This window comes from Mauremys mutica, chromosome 2 (assembly GCF_020497125.1).
Source record: "Mauremys mutica isolate MM-2020 ecotype Southern chromosome 2, ASM2049712v1, whole genome shotgun sequence".
NCBI classification, from domain to species: domain Eukaryota; kingdom Metazoa; phylum Chordata; order Testudines; family Geoemydidae; genus Mauremys; species Mauremys mutica.
The window spans coordinates 170,017,883-170,040,650 of NC_059073.1; the positions used below are offsets into that span (position 1 = coordinate 170,017,883).

General features: G+C 43.1%; 1 protein-coding gene across 3 annotated transcripts in view; it reads left to right on the forward strand.

Annotated features, from left to right (window-relative positions):
* The window catches only part of NFX1 (nuclear transcription factor, X-box binding 1), a 188,244-nt gene that overhangs the window by 86,654 nt on the left and 78,822 nt on the right, over positions 1-22,768 (forward strand). For all 3 annotated transcript variants that reach the window (XM_045006791.1, XM_045006792.1, XR_006577166.1), the window contains exons 11-13: positions 8,010-8,040; positions 14,056-14,138; positions 17,203-17,311. In XM_045006791.1, the coding sequence (XP_044862726.1) occupies positions 8,010-8,040; positions 14,056-14,138; positions 17,203-17,311 (223 nt within the window). The remainder of the gene's footprint in view (positions 1-8,009; positions 8,041-14,055; positions 14,139-17,202; positions 17,312-22,768) is intronic.

The window sequence follows — 22,768 nt, forward strand, 5'->3', positions numbered from 1 at the left end:
GAGTTGCTTCAGCCTGAAGTCCCTTTCCCTTTTTGTCCTCGGGTGGAACCCTTTGCAGATCTTGAAGCAATCTGTTTGATGTGCCTCCCCCAGCCACTTCAGGCAGGAGTTGTGGGGGTTGCCTGTTGGCATGAGCTTGTGGCAGGTTCCGCACGGTTTAAACACTTGGGCTCTGTCCCCCTCAGAAGAGAGTCACTGACCACCACTACCCTATGTTTTCTCCTATTAGTGGTGGCTCATCGCTCATTGCCAGAGCAGTATACCGGTTTTCCATCACCATGTTGGGTGAGTTGAGAGTAGGGGTGGAGCATTTCCTGCTGCCAGAAGTAACCAGCAGCCAGTGTCCTCTCTGTGACAGAGCCATATCCTCCTGCCCTGGCGGTGTGACAGCAGTCCTCTGTAGCTGGATACCTTCCTCAGCATTGGATGTCTCCATATGAATATTCTCAAGGAATTCCTCATGGGCACGGATGCTCCTCAACCTAGCTACCTCCTACTGTAGCTCTCTCGCCTGCTTCCTGAGAGATTCGACCAGCAGGCACCTTTCACACTGGTTGGTCCCCCCAGCCTGGCTTTCTGAGAGTGGGAAATGCAGGCCACAGTCTCTGAAAATCCACACCAGGATCTGGGTAGAGGCATCCATGGTTAGGTTGTCTGTCTGGATACAGGCATAGGTGGAGGAGACAGGAGCAGCGTTGGCACTGGCGATGCGGCCCTTCCTAATCATAGTGGTTATATTACATATCCCTCCCATAGACTCCCTCTCAAATTCCCCTGTTTGCAGTCCCCTGTTCTCTAGCTCCCCTTGGTCGCTTAGCCTGTGGCTTTTAAGGCCTTCTCTCCTAGGTCACCCCTACCCCCTTGTTAATCACACAGGGGGAGGGTGATCACAAGGCTGAATGAGGTTGATGATGGAACAAGGCTCAAACAACAAAGGCTACACTCCTTGGACATTCGACAAGCACTGGCTTTTTATATTGAATGCACAAAGCTGTTCCAGAAGTCGAATCAGTTGTTCGTTGCAATTGTGGAGAGGATGTGAAGGGCCTCCAGGTGTCATAACAGAAAATTTCATCATGGATCATGTTCTGTAGCCGTTCATGCTATGATCTGGCAAAAATACCTGCCCCGAAGCTAACAGCACATTCCACAAGAGCGCAGATCTCCTTGGCAGCATTCTTGGCCCAGGTCCTGATCCAGGAGATCTGCAGGGCAGCGACGTGGTCTTTGGTCCACGCTTTCACTTCTCACTTTGTCAATACCCAGCACTCCAGGACAATGTGGTATTCGGCAAAGCAGTACTTCAGTCTGCAATTCCATGAACTCTCACCCCACGTTCTAGGTAAGGCTTGAGAGTCATCCGCTTGGAATTGACATGAGTACTCAAAGAAGGAAAGACAGTTACTTACCTTCTCGTAACTGTTGTTCGAGATGGGTTGCTCATGTCCATTCCAAGACCCACCCGCCTTCCCCTCTGTCAGAGTATCCATCAAGAAGGAACTGAATAGGCGGTGGGTCAGAGGGACCTATATTCACCACCATGAAGGCGCGACTCCAGGGGGCTTCACAGCTGACCCAACAGGTGCTGGTAGGGGAAAAACCTTCTGACAACTGTGCACGTGGCACACATACACCTACTTGGAATGGACATGAGCAAGGGAAGGGATAGCTCAGTGGTTTGAGCATTGGCCTGCTAAACCCCAGGTTGCGAGTTCAATCCTTGAGGGGGCCATTTAGGGACCTGGGGCAAAAATCTGTCTGTGGATTGGTCCTTTTTTGAGCAGGGGGTTGGACTACATAACCTCCTGAGGTCCCTTTCAACCTTGATATTCTATATTCTAACACATCTCAAAAAACAACAGTTACGCAAAGGTAAGTAACCATTTTTTCCCAGTGTTACCTCTGATGCAAAGGACTTTGGGATACCATGCCTGAATTAGCAATGCAATGTTGCATGCCATAAAGGACCAGCGTGGACACGGGTAGACACCTGTGGACACCATATACCCATGCCAGCAATGACATATGTGGATAGGCAAGTACGGGGTGCCCATACACTAGCAGTGTGTGCACATGTATCTGTGTCTGCTCGCAAGTGTAGACATACCCTAATAGAGAAAGTAAATGTACAGTAGGAGCAAGAGCTTTAGTTACTTGGGTAAACAGTACCTTTTTATTATCTTTGTTTTTGCATGCAACAAATCATTTTTCAGCCTGCCTGGAGTTGCAAAGAAAGATGAGCTTTGTTTCCCTAACTGCTAGTGACCACTAAAGGTTGCTTGGGCTAGTGTACCTCTTCAAGTTTGAGGCAGTCACTGGGGGAAATGAGGGACCATCCCAGGCGCTGCTCTCTTTTGCTGTCCTTGGGGAAGTTTGAAAGTTATGCTCTTTTCCTCCTGGTCTGTGTAGGCAAATTCATACAATTCAGGACTTTTCTAACTAGGTGCCTGTTTGCCCTCATTACCTTGGTGTATGGGTACCATGCATGTATTGATGAATTTGTTCTTATGGCAACCCTGGAGGTAGTTTTGTGATATGTATCTATTTTGCAGATGGAGATCTGGAGCTTGCCAGAGATCTCTCAGAAAATCTGTGCTTGGAGCTGGGAGTTGGGCCCAGAAGTCCTGGGTTCCACTCCCAGTGCCTTGACTTTGAAACCAACCCAGCTGTTACTGGCTGAGCAAAGTGAGACCCAACAATCTCCTTAGTGGCATTTCTCCTGCATTCGATCAATTCAGAATTTCAGGAAGCATTCTAGACATCTATGGGAAGAAGTCTATGGATTCTTGGTGACAATTGGAACATCAGAAAAGCCTCATTTCCATAGGGTGCCCATTTGGTGCTTTAGGTACGGGAGTATTTTGACATCAATGGTAATTCAGTCCCTCCCTCCAGTTCACTTGCATCCTTCAGTTCCCTTGTTTGAAATGGATGGAAATGGAACTGAATGGAATGGAAATGGAGTTACAGGTCAAGACTGAAGTGCTTTGACTGTTTTTGCGGGGGAGGAGGATTGAAGTCTGGAATAGCAGGGGCTGCTTCACATGGAGAGCTATGTTTGCTGAGTAGGAGTGAGGCTGGAGATTTGCAGTGTGGCTTCCTCCACACTATGACTGACTCAGGCAAGATCACTGACCTTGCCTAGTCAACACTGTTCATCTAAACAGTACCCATTTGGTGCTGTGGGCAGAGAGATCCCTCCACCTGCAGCACCAAACAGTCACTGTCAATAGGAAGCCAGGTAACAGGATTAGGGTTACTGGAGAGGGAGTGAGCAACTGGCTTAGTTACCTCTGATGTAACTGCTTAGGTTCCCCTGCTTACAGCAGCAAATAGTCATTGTCGCGAGACAATTGTTTGTACGAATCTGATAAAGCAACAAAGAGAAGAGGAGGATCAGCTTAGACAATTTAATAACAACATATATAGGTTTAGTGGAAGTATCCTGTAAAATTACAAGAAGTTCAGGGCTAGAGACTGTGTTCCCAACCCCCTCCCCTCCTTCACCCCCCATACTTGCCAGTTTAGCTTGCATAAGCAACGCAGTATGCAATCCTCTACTTCAGTCACTGCTCTCTAACTGTAGTAGATTGAAGATTTGTTTTTCCTCAGGGCAGGCCTGTAATATCTTAGGACCAAGTGGTTCTATCCCTTAAATAGCAGGGCTGCTGATCAAGTTGCTACTTTTCTCCCATTTAAGTCTCTATTTTCTCTCATTCCAAACATCTGTTTCTTGGGAAAGCAAGAATTAGAGCATCTTCTGAGAAGAGATCCCCTCCCTCATAGACAACCCATGCCTGTTGACAGAGTGGGGACACTATCCTGGAACAGTTTGTCACCTGCTCCCCACCCTCCTGGCCGCCCTCCCCCTCCAGGAAAGCAGCGGCCCCTCCAGGCAGCTCCCAGTTGTTCCTCTGCTCCTGCCTCTGCCTCAACTTGCCTGGTGAAGCTCACCAGCTCAGCTTCTCCGCAGTAAGGGTCCCTGCTGCACCATGTGACCGAGCAATCTTGGGGGTGGGGGTATGTGACCCAGCATGCCTCCTCCCCACTCGTTGCCTCTGCTTCCCCTCTCTTCTTTTCTTGATAGACTGCTTGCTATTGCATCTGGCATGGCTTTCTGACTTAAATTATTTTATGTGTATGAGAATAGACAATTTAAAGGTTATCACAACTTCTTTGAATGTTTCTTGACTGGACTATGATGCTTTTGCTGGGTGCCTATTGGGGGTAGTTCAAGAACCAAAACTATGACAGTATTTATAGCCACTGTGGGCATATGGTTGTGGTTAACCCTTCAGTCATGAATTTCAGACTTGAGGATTTCTCGTTACGAGAAGGCATATTTCTGGTAAAATTTAAATTGACTATTAATGGAAACTTTTGTTCTGGGATACGTAATAGGATTTCCAACAGTGCAGCAAAATGGTACTGAAGCAAAATAACCCCGAGAGATTACAGTAGAATTTTAAAAAATTTGTGCATTATTTTATTATTATTAATAGATTTCAGGTGAAAGTGCAAAATATCTAGTGGCCACTTAAAAGAATAATATAAAAAATCCTCAATTTTCTCCCCCATGAATTAAATCCAAATCCATTTTTTTTAATCATATGAATATTTGAAAATAATAGGAGACAATAACAGTCAGATGTGCTGTGGCTTTTGTTTAGAAGCAGGAAAATAAATATTCTTCTGGATCAGTAAAAGGGATGCTCTGTTAGTGCTTGATTTGCAGTGTGTCTGTTCCCTTCAGAGATGTTGTCACCATTAATATGGCTAACATTTCTTTGGGAATGAGGTGAGGAGGTAAAAATAACTGCACTACTGTTCATGTTGAAGAACCTCTAAGAAAAAGAGCAGTTAAAAATTGGTGTGATATGTAAATATAAAATGGGTGTTTTGAGGTTCTTCTTTGACTGCTATGTCCTATGTGTATTCCACACATGGGTATACATGCACTCTGCGTGCCTGAAATTGGAGGTTTCTAGCAAGTAGTGTCCACTGGCTCACACCCGTGCAATTGTTCTCCCCATGCTCTGAGCCAAGTGCATAAGGGGTGGGGCAGACTGACGCCTCTCTAGGTCCTTCTTACTGCCGCATGGCTTGAGTCAGAATCTACTGTGTCCACAGATTTCTCAGTGCTTCTTTCGTCTTCAAACCTGTAAATATATTGTACATAGTTTTTTTTCTTTAATATTTTAGTGTTTGAGGTTTTTAATCTTAGTATATCTTAGTGTCTCCCTACCAGTTCAGAGTACTCCTATTTGGGCTAGCAACACCACTTTCGCAAAGGCTTTCTGAGTGGTGTAGCCCAAATGAGACATCACAGTTTACACAGTTCCATATCTGAATGACTGGCTCCTAATGAGTCACTTCAGTCAGGAGGTCCAGTCAGTAACTCTGTTCTTGCTCCAACATCTAGCAGACTTGAGAATCTGTGTTAACTAAGAAAAGTCCACTTTGATTACAACAAGAGCAATAGACTTTATAGGAGCAACCCTAGATTTGATCTCAGCAAGAGCCTATCTCCCTTTGGAAAGATTCCAGACCATGAACAATTTGATAAGAACATGAACAACACTTTCAGACCATAAACCACTCTCAATTAGGCACATGGCATCATGTACCTATGTAACACCATTTGTCAGGCTTCACCTACATTGCCTACAAGCCTGGCTCCATTCTATTTACTCACAGCAGAGACCACATAAACACCAGAGTAACAATTTCCACCAAGGTCACAGGTTGTTTTGCTTGGTGGATAAACCCAGAACAAGTATTTGTGGGAGTTTCTTTAATTACATCCACACCTGATGCAACCAGCTGCAACCCTGATTGGATGGGGAGCCCACCTGGACAACCACGCTGCATAAAGCACTTGGTCTACTCAGGAGCCAGTATCCATATCAGTCTACTAGAGCAGAGAGCAGTCCATCTTGCCTGCAATGCATTCTTCCCACTTATTCAGTCTCACCATGTCCAAGTACTGTCAGACATCATAATGACTGTCTTTTACATAAACAACCAGGTGGAGCAAAAATCACTTCCTTTCTGTCAAGTATCAGAGGGGTAGCCGTGTTAGTCCGGATTTGTAAAATCAGCAAAGAGTCCTGTGGCACCTTATAGACTAACAGACATATTGGAGCATGAGCTTTCGTGGGTGAATACCCACTTCATCGGATACATGCATCCGACGAAGTGAGTATTCACTCACGAAAGCTCATGCTCCAATATGTCTGTTAGTCTATAAGGTGCCACAGGACTCTTTGCTGCTTCCTCTCTGTGTGCACCAAAAATTACATAATTCTCTCTGCTACGTACCTACCAGGCACACAGAATTCTCTAGCAGTCAGTTTCAGCAAGCACTTTGCCCACAGACCATGAGGGGGAGATACCCAATTCCGTCCTGAACAAGATCTTTGCATAGTGGGGAACACCATCCTGGGATCTTTTCGCATCCCAAACAAACAAAAAGTTCACTCTTTACTGCTCCAGGACAGCCCTGGGCCATGGTTCCAGGGGAGATATACTATTCCGTTATTCTGGACAATCCATCTCAGGGCTTTCTATTAGTTCCCTGTGGGTCCAACAAGCAGCAATCATGCCTTCTGCCCTCCAGTAGAAGGATAGTCCATTCTTACTGTCTTTTAGATTCCTGAAAGCTCTAGGACCTTCTCATTAGTGGTGAAAACTGCACCACAATGGAACCTCAACCTTGTACAATCAATACTTATCAAATCACCATTTGCATCACTGGCAACATGTTCTATGTCCCACATTCCCACAAAGGTCACCTTTTTAGTTGCTGTCACATTGGCCAGAAGCCAGAGCCAATTGGGAGCACTTGTGGTTATGCTATTTTCGTCAGAAGATGATTTCCCTTTGCCTTCGCCTTCACCTGAAATCCATCCGTAAAGAAATTTCTGAGCTTTGCATCAATTGACCTACCTGCTTAATGGCAGTCTTCCCAAAGTCTCATACTTCCAAAGAGACTTCACTCTTTGAACATCAGACAAGCTGTAATGTTCTACCTGCAAAGGACAAAATCAATTAATAAATCACTAAGACTGTTTGGCACTATAGTGGAACGGTTGTGAGGACAGGTATCTGCTCAAAGAATCTCTAACTGGATCTCTGTCTACATCATTCTGTGTGTCCAGGTGACACACACTTCTCCTCTGAATGGGGTAAGAGCCCATTCCACTAGAGCGCAAGCAACCTCAACAGCATCTCTTCGAGAGGTACCTATACTGGACATCTGTGGAGCGGCTACCTGGAGCTCTGTCCATACATTCACAAAATATTAGGCCTTAGTTCAAGCCGCCTCTATGGATGCAGCTACAGATGTAGCTTTCTAGAACATTAAGCTCTACAGATGCAGCTGTTCAGACTGTGATATTACAAGTATCTATACCAACTGCATCCCCTCACCCCCCTCCTGTTAAATATTGCTTATCGATCACCCACAGGTAGAATACACATAGGGTCTCGTGTTCCAAGAAGAGATGCAAGTTACTGACCTGTTACTGGAGGTTCTTTAAAATATCTGGTCCTTATCTGTATTCCACTGCGCAGCTTCCTTCCCCTCTGCTTCAGATCCTTCTGCTTTTGTGGTAAGAGAGGAACAGGAGAGAGGCGTTGGTTTACACTGCCCCTTATACCATCACTTTGGAGGATAAGGAGAAAAACTTGCAGGACCAATGGACACAACTTGCTAGAAATCTCTGAGCACAAGCACATGGAATGCACACCTACACTTTTGTGTGGAATACAGATAGGGACCAGAACATTCTGTTATAGGTCAGTAACCTCCATTTCTTCCCTTCCCTTTAAGATCAGATCTTTTTTCCCCACTTACTATGTATGCAAATATTTGTAGTAGCTAAAAACCAATTGCTTTACTTTTTTTTAAATTTGATATACTGTATGTAGTTGTTAGCTTTCTAGAACATTAAGCTATTGCTACATATAATTTGCTGTGATTTAATCTTTTCCTATCTGTTTCTTAGGAAGTCCCATGTGCCCGCCTCAAAAATAAAGGTAAATAGTTGTAATATACTAACAGTGTATTAGCACCTTTATGAAATAGAAGCTTTAAAAACTTTCTACTCAAACTGATGTATTTTTGTGTTTGTTACTTCATATATTGAAAGAAAGTATGTGGATGAAAAGATCAGATACCAGTGGAGGTTGTATGAAGTATAGTGTCAATTTCATCCAGTACAGAATACTCTGATTTCATGTGCAAAGTTGGTGGTCTTGGATTTTATGTGTTTTTGCTATTTTTGTGTACTATATTATTTGCTTTGATTGCTTTTTTTAAAGGTTTATTTTAGATGTTTAACAACTTGTTCACTTAAATATGGTCTAAACCTTTGAATTCTTTGGAATCAAAGCATGGATGTGCATATATTTATATGCTTCTTCAAATCTGTAGCAGGATTCAAATAATAGTAAATACATCAGTATACCATTCTATGTGCTTTCAGTGTTAAAAATTTCCAATGCAAATAGTTGGTTTATACTCCTTCTGACTAGATCTTTTATTAAATCTATACTTGTAACCTCATGGAGAGGAAGACCTTTAGAACTTTTCAGACAAAAAGTCTCCACCAATTACTTAACCTTATTTTCTAAAGTTTTTTTCCCCTTTTTCTAGTATTTTCACTGTTGTGTCAAATACACTTGTGCAATCTTAACCCTAAATTTAGTGTTTTATATCAGAATAGTTGTTTAAAAAAGTTAACAGAAAGTGTGCAGCATAAAATGTATCTGAGTTTTTCTCCTCCTGAAATTCTTAATGTTTCAAGTTTTCATAAGCAAAATTTTCTTATTGGATTGTAATTCCAATCCATATTAAGCCCAAAGACTTTATATAGTCCAAAACGTTTCAGTCCCTCAGCAGACTATACTGTGTGCCACAGGCATAGAACAGGAGAGCAACGGCAGAGGCCCTGCAATGGCAGGGAATCGATTAGGTGAGATGATCCCAGCAGGTGAACCCCATGCTACAGAGGAAGGGGGAAAAAATAAACCAATCTGACCTGGAGAAAAATTCCTTCCCAGCTCCAAATCTCATGATAAGTATAACACGGAGCATTATGAGCAAAACACACTAGTCAGATTTCTAGAATGGATTCTATGTACCACCTCAGACCACTGGTCCACCTCATCTCTAATGCTTCAGAGGAAGGCAAAAATAAACAAAAAACCCACAGAATACATCTAGCCAATTGCTCATTGGTAGTGGGTCTACCCTTTTATTTCTACTGAATAGTCGATTTTAGACAAATATAGCAGGCTTTAACTTTTTAATCTTCTTCTCTTTCTTTTATTAGAGGAAATTTCCTGTGTTGTTGGGGGAGGCTTTAGTCACTGGTGTTTAACCATTAGGAATAGTGAAGGCTGTTCATCTTGTGGCTCAACATTTCACATTTCAGGCACTTGCTTGATATGCTTGGCATTTGCCAATTTAGTGCGGCTTTTTCTGGATATTCACTGGTCAGAAGCATTGCATGTGCCAACTAGGATCCATGTGATAGAGGAAGCCACGAGAGTTTTGAGGACAGGTTCAGAATAAGAACTGATTCCAGGCCCTTCTGTACGCTTTCAACCTTAGGTGACCACAAAGTCCAGTGCTGAAAAATTCTTGGTTTTCAGGGGGTCTGGATTGTCTTGTAGGCCACAGAGTTCTGCAGTATTGTTACTTAGTGCCAAGGGACAATCAGAAGAAAAAAAAAACAGCAGTATCACTGTTCTTCGCATGCACACAAGACTGAAATCTTTTGACCTGCACTATCCATTGGGGCTGTGCCTGTGCCCTGCATGTCTTTGTGTCCCTCAATTGAGAGGTAGAGTAGGGAACTGTAGTGCTGCTTTCCTTGCTGCTCAGGCTGATGAACTGGATTTGTGATTCTGTTTCACAACCACTCTTCTATTGCTGGTTTTGATTTGATGATCCTATTAGTGATTAGTGCTTCCCAGTATCTATTTTTATCAGGTCCTGTTTTACAATTGCCTTCATTTCAGTCTGGCTTCATTAACATAAGAAAGGCCGTACCGGGTCAGACCAAAGGTCCATCCAGCCCAGTATCTGTCTAGCGACAGTGGCCAATGCCAGGTGCCCTAGAGGGAGTGAACCTAACAGGCAATGATCAAGTGATCTCTCTCCTGCCATCCATCTCCATCCTCTGACGAACAGAGGCTAGGGACACCATTCTTACCCATCCTGGCGAATAGCCATTTATGGACTTAGCCACCATGAATTTATCCAGTCCCCTTTTAAACATTGTTATAGTCCTAGTCTTCACAACCTCCTCAGGTAAGGAGTTCCACAAGTTGACTGTGCGCTGTGTGAAGAAGAACTTCCTTTTATTTGTTTTAAACCTGCTGCCTATTAATTTCATTTGGTGACCCCTAGTTCTTGTATTATGGGAATAAGTAAATAACTTTTCCTTATCCACTTTCTCAACATCACTCATGATTTTATATACCTCTATCATGTCCCCCCTTAGACTTCTCTTTTCCAAGCTGAATAGTCCTAGCCTCTTTAATCTTTCCTCGTATGGGACCCTCTCTAAACCCCTAATCATTTTAGTTGCCCTTTTCTGAACCTTTTCTAGTGCCAGTATATCTTTTTTGAGGTGAGAAGACCACATCTGTACACAGTATTCGAGATGTGGGCATACCATGGATTTATATAAGGGCAATAATATATTCTCAGTCTTATTCTCTATCCCCTTTTTAATGATTCCTAACATCCTGTTTGCTTTTTTGACCGCCTCTGCACACTGCGTGGACATCTTCAGAGAACTATCCATGATGACGCCAAGATCTTTTTCCTGACTCGTTGTAGCTAAATTAGCCCCCATCATGTTGTATGTATAGTTGGGGTTATTTTTTCCAATGTGCATTACTTTACATTTATCCACATTAAATTTCATTTGCCATTTTGTTGCCCAATCACTTAGTTTTGTGAGATCTCTTTGAAGTTCTTCACAATCTGCTTTGGTCTTAACTATCTTGAGAAGTTTAGTATCATCTGCAAACTTTGCCACCTCACTGTTTACCCCTTTCTCCAGATCATTTATGAATAAATTGAATAGGATTGGTCCGAGGACTGACCCTTGGGGAACACCACTAGTTACCCCTCTCCATTCTGAGAATTTACCATTAATTCCTACCCTTTGTTCCCTGTCCTTTAACCAGTTCTCAGTCCATGAAAGGACCTTCCCTTTTATCCCATGACAGCTTAATTTACGTAAGAGCCTTTGGTGAGGGACCTTGTCAAAGGCTTTCTGGAAATCCAAGTACACTATGTCCACCGGATCCCCCTTGTCCACATGTTTGTTGACCCCTTCAAAGAATTCTAATAGATTAGTAAGACACAATTTCCCTTTACAGAAACCATGTTGACTATTGCTCAAGAGTTTGTTTTTCTATGTGTCTGACAATTTTATTCTTTACTATTGTTTCAACTAATTTGCCCGGTACCGACGTTAGACTTACCGATCTGTAATTGCCGGGATCACCCCTAGAGCCCTTTTTAAAATATTGGCGTTATATTAGCTAACTTCCAGTCATTGGGTACCGAAGCCGATTTAAAGGACAGGTTACAAACCTTAGTTAATAGTTCCATAACTTCACATTTGAGTTCTTTCAGAACTCTTGGGTGAATGCCATCTGGTCCCGGTGACTTGTTAATGTTGAGTTTATCAATTAATTCCAAAACCTCCTCTAGTGACACTTCAATCTGTGACAGTTCCTCAGATTTGTCACCTACAAAAGCCAGCTCAGGTTTGGGAATCTCCCTAACATCCTCAGCCGTGAAGACTGAAGCAAAGAATCCATTTAGTTTCTCCGCAATGACTTTATCGTCTTTAAGCGCTCCTTTTGTATTTTGATCATCAAGGGGCCCCACTGGTTGTTTAGCAGGCTTCCTGCTTCTGATGTACTTAAAAAACATTTTGTCATTACCTTTGGAGTTTTTGGCTAGCCGTTCTTCAAACTCCTCTTTGGCTTTTCTTATTACACTCTTGCACTTAAGTTGGCAGTGTTTGTGCTCCTTTCTGTTTGCCTCACTAGGATTTGACTTCCACTTCTTAAAGGAAGACTTTTTATCTCTCACTGCTTCTTTTACATTCAGCTTGAAGGGAGCCATTTCTCAAAGAGAGGCTTCTCCGCTGTCTGGAGAGCAGCAGAATGTATGCTCTCTTGCTGTCAGAGTTAGAAATTCTTTGTGGCCTGATGTGGTACCAAGATATTTTGGATTTCCCTCTGTTGGTATTCAAGAAATGGTCTCAAAGACCAGTAATTCATCCTGTGATCCCTCAGTGGAACTTGATCCTCATCCATGTAGATTTTGATGCTACCAACTCTCATGAGAGGCCTCAGGACAAACTTCTTTCCTTTAAGATGTTTTTTCTTTCCAGAGTGATTTCAGGTGAGTGAATGAATTGAACTCTCATCTTTTCTCCTCCTTACTTCCCTTGTTTTCCAGAAGGATATTTTTTTGGTTTCATTCAGAATTTGTTCACATGATGAATACCACATTCTATCTATTGTTCTTCTCCTCTCAGTCCTAATCTAGTATTCCCCACCCACGACTAGAAGCTGCATTTATTGGATGTTAAACATGTTGTCAACTTTAATCCTATTCTAAGTTTAGAACGTCAAAGCAGGGTTACAAAGGTAATGCTGTATCTACCATAGCTTTTGGTAGGTGGGTCTTATGCTGTATTCTTAAAGCATATGACCAGACTGTCAGATAAACTTGTCAGATTCCATGTAGCTAGAGAAATCTTCATGAGCAGTGAACATGCTGAAGCTTTCATGAACAAGGTAAGACAGCAGCATGGTCATCTCCTCACTCCTTTATAAATTGTCATCAGTTAGGTATCTCCACTTCGCAGGATACCTCCTTTGGCTGCAAGGACCTGATAGTGGCATGTTAAGGTAGTCCCACCTCCTTGGTTACTGCTTGCTACATCTTCTTTTCGTGCCTTAATCCAGTGTTGTAGGATGGAAGAGAGAGACATACAACAAAGGGGGAAATTACCAGTAATTCTGTCTTTTCCTCTTCTATACTATATCTCATCCACCTCCCCTTTGGGTGTTGTTTTGCTGCTTGTTTTATTTCTTTCTGTCTTTCATACTGTTTCCTTCTCTATAGATCTGGAAGTTCTCTTCCTGATGGGATGCAGTTGTAACTGAGACTTACGGAATCAGGGGCAGGGTTTTAGAATTCTTTGCCTCCCTGCTTCCAGTAGGTGTCACCATAACACTGTCTTTGAATTCAGTGTTGTAGGATGGGAATTGAGGAGACTACAACAGTGTCACCGGTAACTAATATTCCCTACTTTATGTAGCAACATAAAGATGGTCAAATTTTCAGATTTTTAAAATCCATTAGCTGTTTCATGAACCACTTTCTTAATATGTTTAAGTAGTTCTAAGTATGTTATTATAAACTTCCAAATTATGCTTTTATCAGTACTTGTCACTATTCTGCAGGCATGCTTAGGTACTGCTGTAGGTATTTGAATGTAAACTGAAATGCAACAGCGTCAGCCCACATTGGAGGTACCTCACAAATGACTCCACTTCTCTTGTAACCTGCCATTTACAGGGACTTTTTGCTCAGAGCATTTAATCAGTATATTGTCAGTTTACAATCTGTCGCCAATTTGAATGGTCTAAAAATCAAATGGTGGTGGTTTTTTCTTACCAGGATCATTCCCCTTAATTAAAGACTAGTGATGGTCATTTTAATATTGAGGCTATTAAGCAAGAAGCCAAATACAACCACCAGGCTTATGTTTCAAACGAATTATAAAAGACAGTTTGGTCCGGTGTCACATTATAAATCCTCTTTATAATAGCCTCTCTATACAGTGATTTGTGCTGCACCTGTAATAACGTACCCTATTTTCTTCATTTCATATTAATTTTAATGTGGTCTTGCTACACACATTTACTTATCGCAATTGTATAATATGTAGTCAAAGGTTGAATGTTTAAATAATAAATACAAACACATTTTTTCTACTTGAACAGCTGATATTACGTTTATGTGTGACAAGCGATGTAACAAGAAACGGTCATGTGGACGACACAAGTGTAATGAAATTTGCTGTGTGGTAAGTTCATTTATGCAGTGTAAGGTATGTCTACACTGTGAAATTAGGTCGATAGTATAGAAGTCGATTTTTAGAAATCGATTTTATACAGTCGATTGCGTATGTCCACGCTAAGCGCATTAAGTCACCGAAGTGCGTCCTCACTACTATGGCTAGCATCAACCTACAGAGCAGTGCACTGTGGGTAGCTGTCCCACAATTCCTGCAGTCTCCGCTGCCCATTGGAATTCTGGGTTAAGCTCCCAGTGCCTGATGGGGCAAAAACATTGTCACAGGTGGTATAGTGGTAGGGCCCCCACCTAGAATGCCATGCAGCTGTTCATAGAAGCGGCATGTGTGGGGCTCTGACCTGGAGCGACCGTTTGCCTCCTTTGTCTTTTGGTAGGCTTGCCTGAGCTCTTTAACTTTAACGCGGCACTGCTGTGTGTCCCTGGTGTAGCCTCTGTCCAACATGCCCTGTGAGATTTTGGCAAATATGTTTGCATTTCTTCTTTTGGATCAGAGTTCTGCCTGCATAGATTCTTCTCCCCATACAACAATCAGATCCAGTGTCTCTCTTTCGGTCCATGCTGGAGCTCGTTTGCGATTCTGGGACTGCATGGTCACCTGTGCTGCTGAGTGCAGCTGAGCTCGCCACACTGACCAAACAGGAAATGAAATTCAAAACTTCCCAAGGCTTTTCCTGTGTACCTGGCTAGTGCATCAGAGTTCAAAGTGCTGTCCAGAGCAGCCACAATGGAGCACTCTGGGATAGCTCCCAGAGGCCAATACCGTCAATTTGCATCAGCACTACCCCAAATCTGACCCAGAAAGGTCAATTTTAGCACTACTCCCCTCGCCGGGCAAGAGTTACAGAAGTCGATTTTAAGAGCCCTTTAAGTTGACGAAATGGGGTGGTTGTGTGGATGCGGTCATTTTAAAATCGCGGCTAAATTCGACCTAACCCCATAGTGTAGACCAGGGCTAAGAAATGGTTCAATGTAAAATGCTACATCTGTACTTATTTATTTTTTTTAAATAGTATGTGAAAAGGCTCCTAAGATGTAGATTCCCTGTTTTGTAATGTAAAATATTCATCCTTACACTTTGTTCAAAAAGTCTTTAGGATTAATGCTGTGCACCCAAGTGTGATTGTGTAACTAAGACAGTTGTTCTCAGCTCGTGGCCCGCAGGTCACATGCAGCCCAATTAGCACACAGCTGCAGCCCAGCTGTGTGCTAAAGGCTATAGGGTCTCAGCTGTGTGCTAAAGGCCTTAGGGCTGGGGTCCTAGCTGCCTTGCTGCCCGGCTCCTGCAGGCCTGGCTGCACTGCCGCCTGACCACCGCGGGGCCGGCTCCGGGGGCCCAGCTGCCTGGCCTCGCTTTCTGGAGGGGTCTCTGAGTGGGGTTGCTGAGTATAAGGGTCTGTGAGGGGGTTTGGGAGAGGTGTGCTGTGGTTCTCAACCTGCAGCCCGGGTAACATATTGTGGGCCGCATATATGAAAATAGGTTGAGAACCACTGAACTAAGAGCTTGTCAACACACAAGCTGTACCACTTTAACTATACTAGTATACTTAAAGCAGTACAACCATTTAGTATGGACACAATTCTACCAGTATAAATGTGCCTTATACCAGTATAGCTATTCCCATCTGGGAAGCGGAGTAAACTGTACTGGTATAACGCATCTATATATCAGTTTAACTGTGACCATGCTAGGGGTTGTATAAAATAACAACTTTGGTTTAAAAAAAAAAAATCACACCCCTAACCAAATACAAATCCTATACAAGCACACAACTTTGTGTATACTAGTCCTAAGTTGATAAAATTCCAGTTGAAGAATGAGATACTGTCATAGATCTACAGGATTGGTGCTATGACCCCAGCTTTGGAGTAGTCTCAGGAAGGATCCTTTCAGTGTGCCAGACCCCCTGGGGGGTCTCACTCTTCCTCCAGGGTAAGCCATGTGGTTTCCTGCCTCCTTAGACTGGACCTCTGGGCTTTCACACCAAGAGCTCCATTCAGTGAGTCCCACTGAGACAGACCCCTGAGGGAGACTTGTATAATCTTAGAGAGCAATGTACCTGCACCAGCATCTGCAGTGACACTCAGCAAGTGTTGTCAAACTGTAGGGGTTTATTTGTCGACTAGAATGCAGCATAGGAAGACCTTGGTTAGCATAGAAAAACCCTACCAAATTCATGGTCCATTCTGGTCAGTTTCACGTTTTCACATTTTTATATCTGAAATTTCATGGTGTTGTAACCGTGAGGGTCCAGACCCAAAAGGTGGTTCTAGGGAGATTGCAAAGCTGTTGTAGGGAGGTCACAAGTTTGCTACCCTCATTTCTGCACTGCATTGAGAGGTAGGCTCTGAAGGCAGCACCCATGGAGCTTCCTAAAGCTGCAGGAGATTCCCGGAGGTGGAGGTGGGTGTGGGTCTGATCTCCCCTGTGCTACTGGGAGTGTCCCAGCCACGCTAGGGAGGGACAGGACTTGCTCTTCCCCTGCACGGCTGCACTTGCGGGGAGATCTTCGCCTTCTAGCCCTTAACTCCCATCTCACACTGCCCTCGTCCTTTGTTCCTGAACTGGGGAAATGCTTCTTGTCTTCCTGCAGAGAGGAGGGACAATCTGTGGTCATTTGTTGCCAGGTTTCAATATCTCAGTGATTTGATTCATGGTTTCTCCACTGACATGGGGATTAAGGCCCAGTTAGTCCCAGATAGCTAGGCTGCTGACCAGCAGCCTAAAGCCAAAGGTGCCACTCACACCTTTGTCTTTAGCCTGCCCTGAGAGTATAAAGACCTTCCCATCACCACCACCACCCAAACTAGGTAACGCTACAGTATATGGGGAGACTGAGGTATACATAGTCTTCATAAAAATATTGCAGAAAATGCCAACTTAATCACAGATGCTCAGCATGTGATATGAAAAGAATCTTAATGACTGTTAATTTGTTCTATCCTTGGGCCATCGCCAGTAGTGGATTTTAATCATATTTTGCCATTTTGGGGGGGCATTTTAGAGGGGGAAAAGCATTGATAATGTAGTAATTTTTCATAAATATTTTTTCCAGGACAAAGAACATAAGTGTCCCTTGGTTTGTGGACGCAAACTCAATTGTAGCCTTCATAGATGTGAAGAACCTTGTCACCGTGGCAACTGTCAAACATGCTGGCAGACAAGTGAGTATACTACAGTACAGAAGTTGTATAATTGAATTAGATGGACTTACTTTATTTGTTAGATTTAATAATTTCACTACAGGATTTATATTTTAAAAAAAATTAATTTCAGTAAAGTTTACTTACAGTTTAAGGCCCTGATCCTGCAGTCACTTAGGAACAAGATTAACTTCACAGACACAAGCAGTTCTTCATAAGAATTAAGGTCCCAGTTGTGTTTCATCAGTTTTTTTTCACAAGCACTAAATTTATTTTATAAGGTCTCAAAATTGAAAGCGTTGCAGACTGGCTTCGTTTAGCCACAGAACCAGACTCTATAAATTTTTCCATACTGGCTCAATTGTGTACCTTAACTCCAGCCTAGTGGGACCACCTATAGGAATGGAAGTTTTGTCATCTCCATGCCTTGGAGATTCTTGGGCCTTCTGCTCAGATGTTGAATTATGGAAACGTCTGTGGAGTCAACACCTGTCCACTGGTACTGCACTGAGACCAACACACAGCCATCAAATAGTAACAATTTTTGGTGATTACTAAAATATACAGATTCAGACATGCTTTGTATGTGATGGGGTTTGATGTACACTTAAAAGTTAGATCAACATAAATAAGTGTCAGTTGGGGGTGTGAAAAACCCCCACATCCATGACTGATATAGTTACGCCGACCTAACCCCCAGTGTAGATGCAGCTTCTTCCATCCATGTAGCTACTGACATCCAAGGAGGTGATGTTCCACATAGACAGAAGAACCTTTTCTGTCATTGTAGGCTGTCTCTGTTACAAAGTATTGCATGAATAGCTATGCCAATATAGCTATCCTGGTGTAATCTCCATAGTGTAGCCATACGCAGAGTTTTCATTTTATTCCTTGTCCCCGATTAACCCAGTCTCCATCTTTCTGTGTTTAAATGTATTTTGCTACAGAAATGAATCTTTAGTTAGTTAGTTAGTACCCATTACACCTCTGGCATTTAGGGCAACGATGAAGCTCGTCTATTTCTGGCAAGTCTTTCAATGGTTCCCAGCTGTGCCCCACGTTTTTCAGCTCTGCTTCCACATTTCTTCGTCATGTTGTTTTTGGGGGACCATGTTTTCGTTTGCCTTCAGGTGTCCATCTTATTGCTATTCTGGTGATGGAATCAGTTTCCATCTGAAGCACATGGCCAATCCATCTCCAACGCCTCCTGGTAATGATGGTGCTCATCTTCTCTTGGCTGCATTGTGTGAAATTGTTCTGAACCAAAAGATCTTTAACTTATCATTATTGCTTACAAATTGAAATTATAGAAGTTAGGGCGGGAGGGGAAGGATCACACAGGTCACATCCTTCAATTTGGCCATGTATCCTCTTAACTGTTCATCTGAGTATAATGTAATCTCTTTTAATCCTATGTCTTCATTGACGGTGCTTTAACTACCTTCTGGCAGCTATTTTCTTTCTCACTTCATTTAAGTTTTTCCTTAGATCTAAAAACAAAGGACGAATCTGAGATAAGGGCGTCACTTCTTTGTAAAGTGTGAATATGTTTTTCCTTTCCTAATAGTTTCCTCTCAAATATTTGTTTAGCACAATCCTTCCTTTTCTTTCTTTATGTTAAGGTTAAGAGTCTGTCACGGGTATTTTTAGTAAGTCAGGACAAGTCACAGGCAATAAACAAAAATTGATGGAAGACCACAACCTGTGCCTGACTTTTTTGCTAAAAATACCCTGGTGAGGGGAGGCAGGGGTGGGAGGAAAAAGACAAATAGTCAGAGCACTGCTGGGAGTTTGCAGCTGCTCCAGCCCCTCTGTTGCTCCTGTGGCAGGGGCTGACCCAACCCCGGCCACTGCTTTGGCGGGCCCAGGGTGCTGACCCAGCCACTGCTTCAGCCCTGGGGCTACTGCTCCACTGGACCCCGGGGATCACCCCTGCTCCAGCCCTGTCCTAGAAGAAGTCATGGAGGTCCCAGAAACATGAAATCCATGACATCCATGACAGAATCGTATCCTTACTTATAATAGTCCTCCTCTTGTTTCCTTAAACTGTAATCTTTCCTGATGCATGATACCTTCCCACATTTGCCACTGAATGTCCTTTATATGACAGATTTGTGTGGTGTCCTCTTTGATGAAGCTTCCGAAGTATTGTGCACAAAGGAATTAATTTTAACTTTGCCTGTTTATATATAACGTTACGTATATTAAAAAAAAAAAACTACATTTAAAGAATATTAAGGTTGCAAAATAAGGCACTCAAAGGCTAGGAAATTCCTGAGTAAAGGTTGCCCATGCAACCTTAATTTGGTCTACTTGTACATATGCATTATGATATATGGTTGGTCATTACCTGATAACCTACTATTTAGTCCACAGGATCCCTGCTTCATTCACTTTACAGAATGAATAGTGCTCACTGAATGGGTACTTACTCAGTATTTCTTTTTATATTACTCATTCATGTGGAAAAAATAAATTGTCATTTAAATAATGAGACGGGGATAGAATCCAAATCTCCAGGGCAACATTATCATTTGTCTAAAACACAAGACCATTATTTCTCTTCCAGCAGTTCCCTCCCTTGTTCATATACACCTTTCAACTTCTGCAACAAATGATGCAGGTCAACAGCCTTATTCACTGAATAACCCTGATTCATTCCCTGAGCAGTGTAAATCCTGTGCACCATGAGTAGGGATCCTGTGGAAAAAATAGCACCTGATCATGTAATTAAAAACTATCATAATACATCCACATCAGTGGGACAAATTAATGTTGTGCAGGCAGCGTTAATTCTGGCATATCCTAACTTCTGAGTGCTTGACTTTGCAACCTATATAATGTTCTTTTAGCATAGGGCTTTTTTGTGTGTAACTTCCTTGATTTTTAAAAAAGAGTTTATTTGATGTGGACCCATACAACATGGGTTATCAGCAGAATCAGACCCTATAGACCACAGGGTAGACCTCTGTTACTAAGGCTATGTCTGCACTAAAAACTTTGGTTGACCCAAGTCATGTTGGCATACAGCAACAGAAGTTTGCATATCCCTTGGGCACATGCCTACTTGGTTGCTTGCATTGTCACTGGATGTACTTACCAGGAGAGCTTGTGTCGATGCAAAGTGCAGTGCAGCACAGGTAAGTACGCATTGCCTTCTTGCCTAATGCCTTTTGCAAAATTTTCACAATGTGTTGTGGGGTAGAAATGAGTCGTGCCAGGATGTCTGGGACTTAGGGGTCAGGTTCCCAAAATGTAACTTTCTCCATCCCATAATGCCATCCATGGCCCATCATTTTCATGCCTTTTTATTAAAATCCACAAACCTACGTGACACTTTTCAGTGTCCACCCTCTGACACACAGCTCTGCAATATTCTTATGAACAGTATTCTTATGAACGTTGCAAATACAAGACGCACATTTCTGTATTTGAAGACCCGCAGGAAGTACCACAACAATGGGGATTATGACCATTTGTTTGAGGACAGTTTAAGGGACATAGCAAAAAACAATTCAAATTGATGGTTTCCATTCACGGAGCAGCTGCACGTGGTGAAGTGCTGCTTCTGGGCTCGAGAAACAAGTACTGACTGGTAGGGTCGCATCATAATGCAGATTCGCAATGACTAGCAGTAGCTGCAGAGCTTTTGGATGCGAAGGCCAAATTCCTGGATCCGTATGTCAATCTTGCCCCAGCCCTCCACCATAGGGACACAGGAATGAGAACTGCATTGACAGTGAAGAAGCTAATGAGGGGCAGCTTGCAACATTAGATTGCTACTGGCCAGTGGGAAATCATTTTGGAGTTGGAAAATACACATAGGGGACATTGTCATGCAAGTGCTATGCAGGACTGTGACTCTCAGCAACATGCCTCCAGACCCAGTGGAGTGTCTACCCACCTTGCTCCAGATCTCAGCCCAAGGACCAACGGCCAGTGCATATCAGGGTGCCACCACCATGCTAATTGTCTCTTCTTGGGGTCCATAAGGGACATAGCAAAAAACAATTCAAATTGATGGTTTCCATTCACAGAGCAGCTGCACGTGGTGAAGTGCTGCTTCTGGGCCATAAGGGTTCCCCACATGCTCTACAGCATCCCTACTCCCTTCCTGCCCTCCCACATTGAGTAGGCACCAGAAGCGTCTACAACATGGTCCCCATTCCCCCTTTGCTGGGACCTGTACCATGCAAGGGGAATTGCTTACTTAGGATTCTCCTATCCAATTCTTGTTAGATAAGGATCTCCTTCAACATCCATTGGTCTCTTTCTCTTCATCACCAGATGAGGCAGTACTTGCGGAGTCTACCTCGTCCCCTTCAGATGATTTCCAGGCTGACCAGGACTTAATAAAAAGGGTGGTTGTGGTTCTGCATATCCAACCAGAGGAGGTGCAAGAAAAGTTGCACAGATTAGTGGACATTTTGACCTTTGTGTGGCCCTCTAAAGTAGTTCTCCCTATAAATGAAGCTCTCATAGAGCCCATCAAAATCTTATGGCATACCCCATCCTCCCTTCCTCTCACTGTTAAAAGGGCAGAAAGGAGATATGTCCCTTCTTAGGGATATGAATATTTTTACAACCACCTGGTTCCCTGATAGTGTCTACTGCAAACAAGGAAAGAAGCAAGAAAGCTGGACCTCTTTGGTTGGAAGATTTATTTCACAGGAGAGTTACAACTGAGAATCACGAACCAGCAGGTTCTACTGAGTCAGTATGATTTTAACCTATTTTTGCCAACCACCTATCCCACTTCCTAAGTGTTTGGTCCCATGTCACCAGTGGGTCCTAAGCACAGTGATACAGGGATACACCCTTTACATCTGTCTCTACTTCACACTCCTCTTCCCTGATCCTCTTCAGAATCACACTCACAAGTGTGATATTCAGTCTTTCCTCTTTGTTGGGGTCATAGAGGAAGTTCCCCTGCCTTTCCAAGGAAGAGGATTGTATTCCTGATGCTTCCAAATCCTGACGGCAAAGGAGGGTCTCAGGCTTATTTTAGATCTAAAATAGCTGTTCTCAAACTATGGGGTGGACTCCCAGGGGAGGCACAGGAATGTGTCAGGGTATGCATGACCTGTGTGCCTTTTTTTTTTTTCTTTCTCTCTTTCTTCCCCTGACATCAGCCCCAGGCTGGCAGCAGCAGTGCAGAAGTAAGGGTGACAATGGGGCACTAAGTCTGCTATGAAAAATGATGACAAATATCACTTTTCACATTCTCTCCTTTACTTCTAAGTCTGCTGTGAAAAGCGATATTGGCGCATATCCTTTTTCACATTGCCACCCTTCTGTACTGCTGCTGGCCAGTGCTGCCTTCAGAACTGAGTGGCGCGGTATATGTACTTGGGGGAAGGGAGAGATATTAACAACTACAGACACAAAGAAGGGGGGGCCCAATCAAATAAGTTTGAGAACCACTGATCTAAAGCAACTAGACCAGTTTCTGAAGAAAAAATTCTTGATGATTACTCT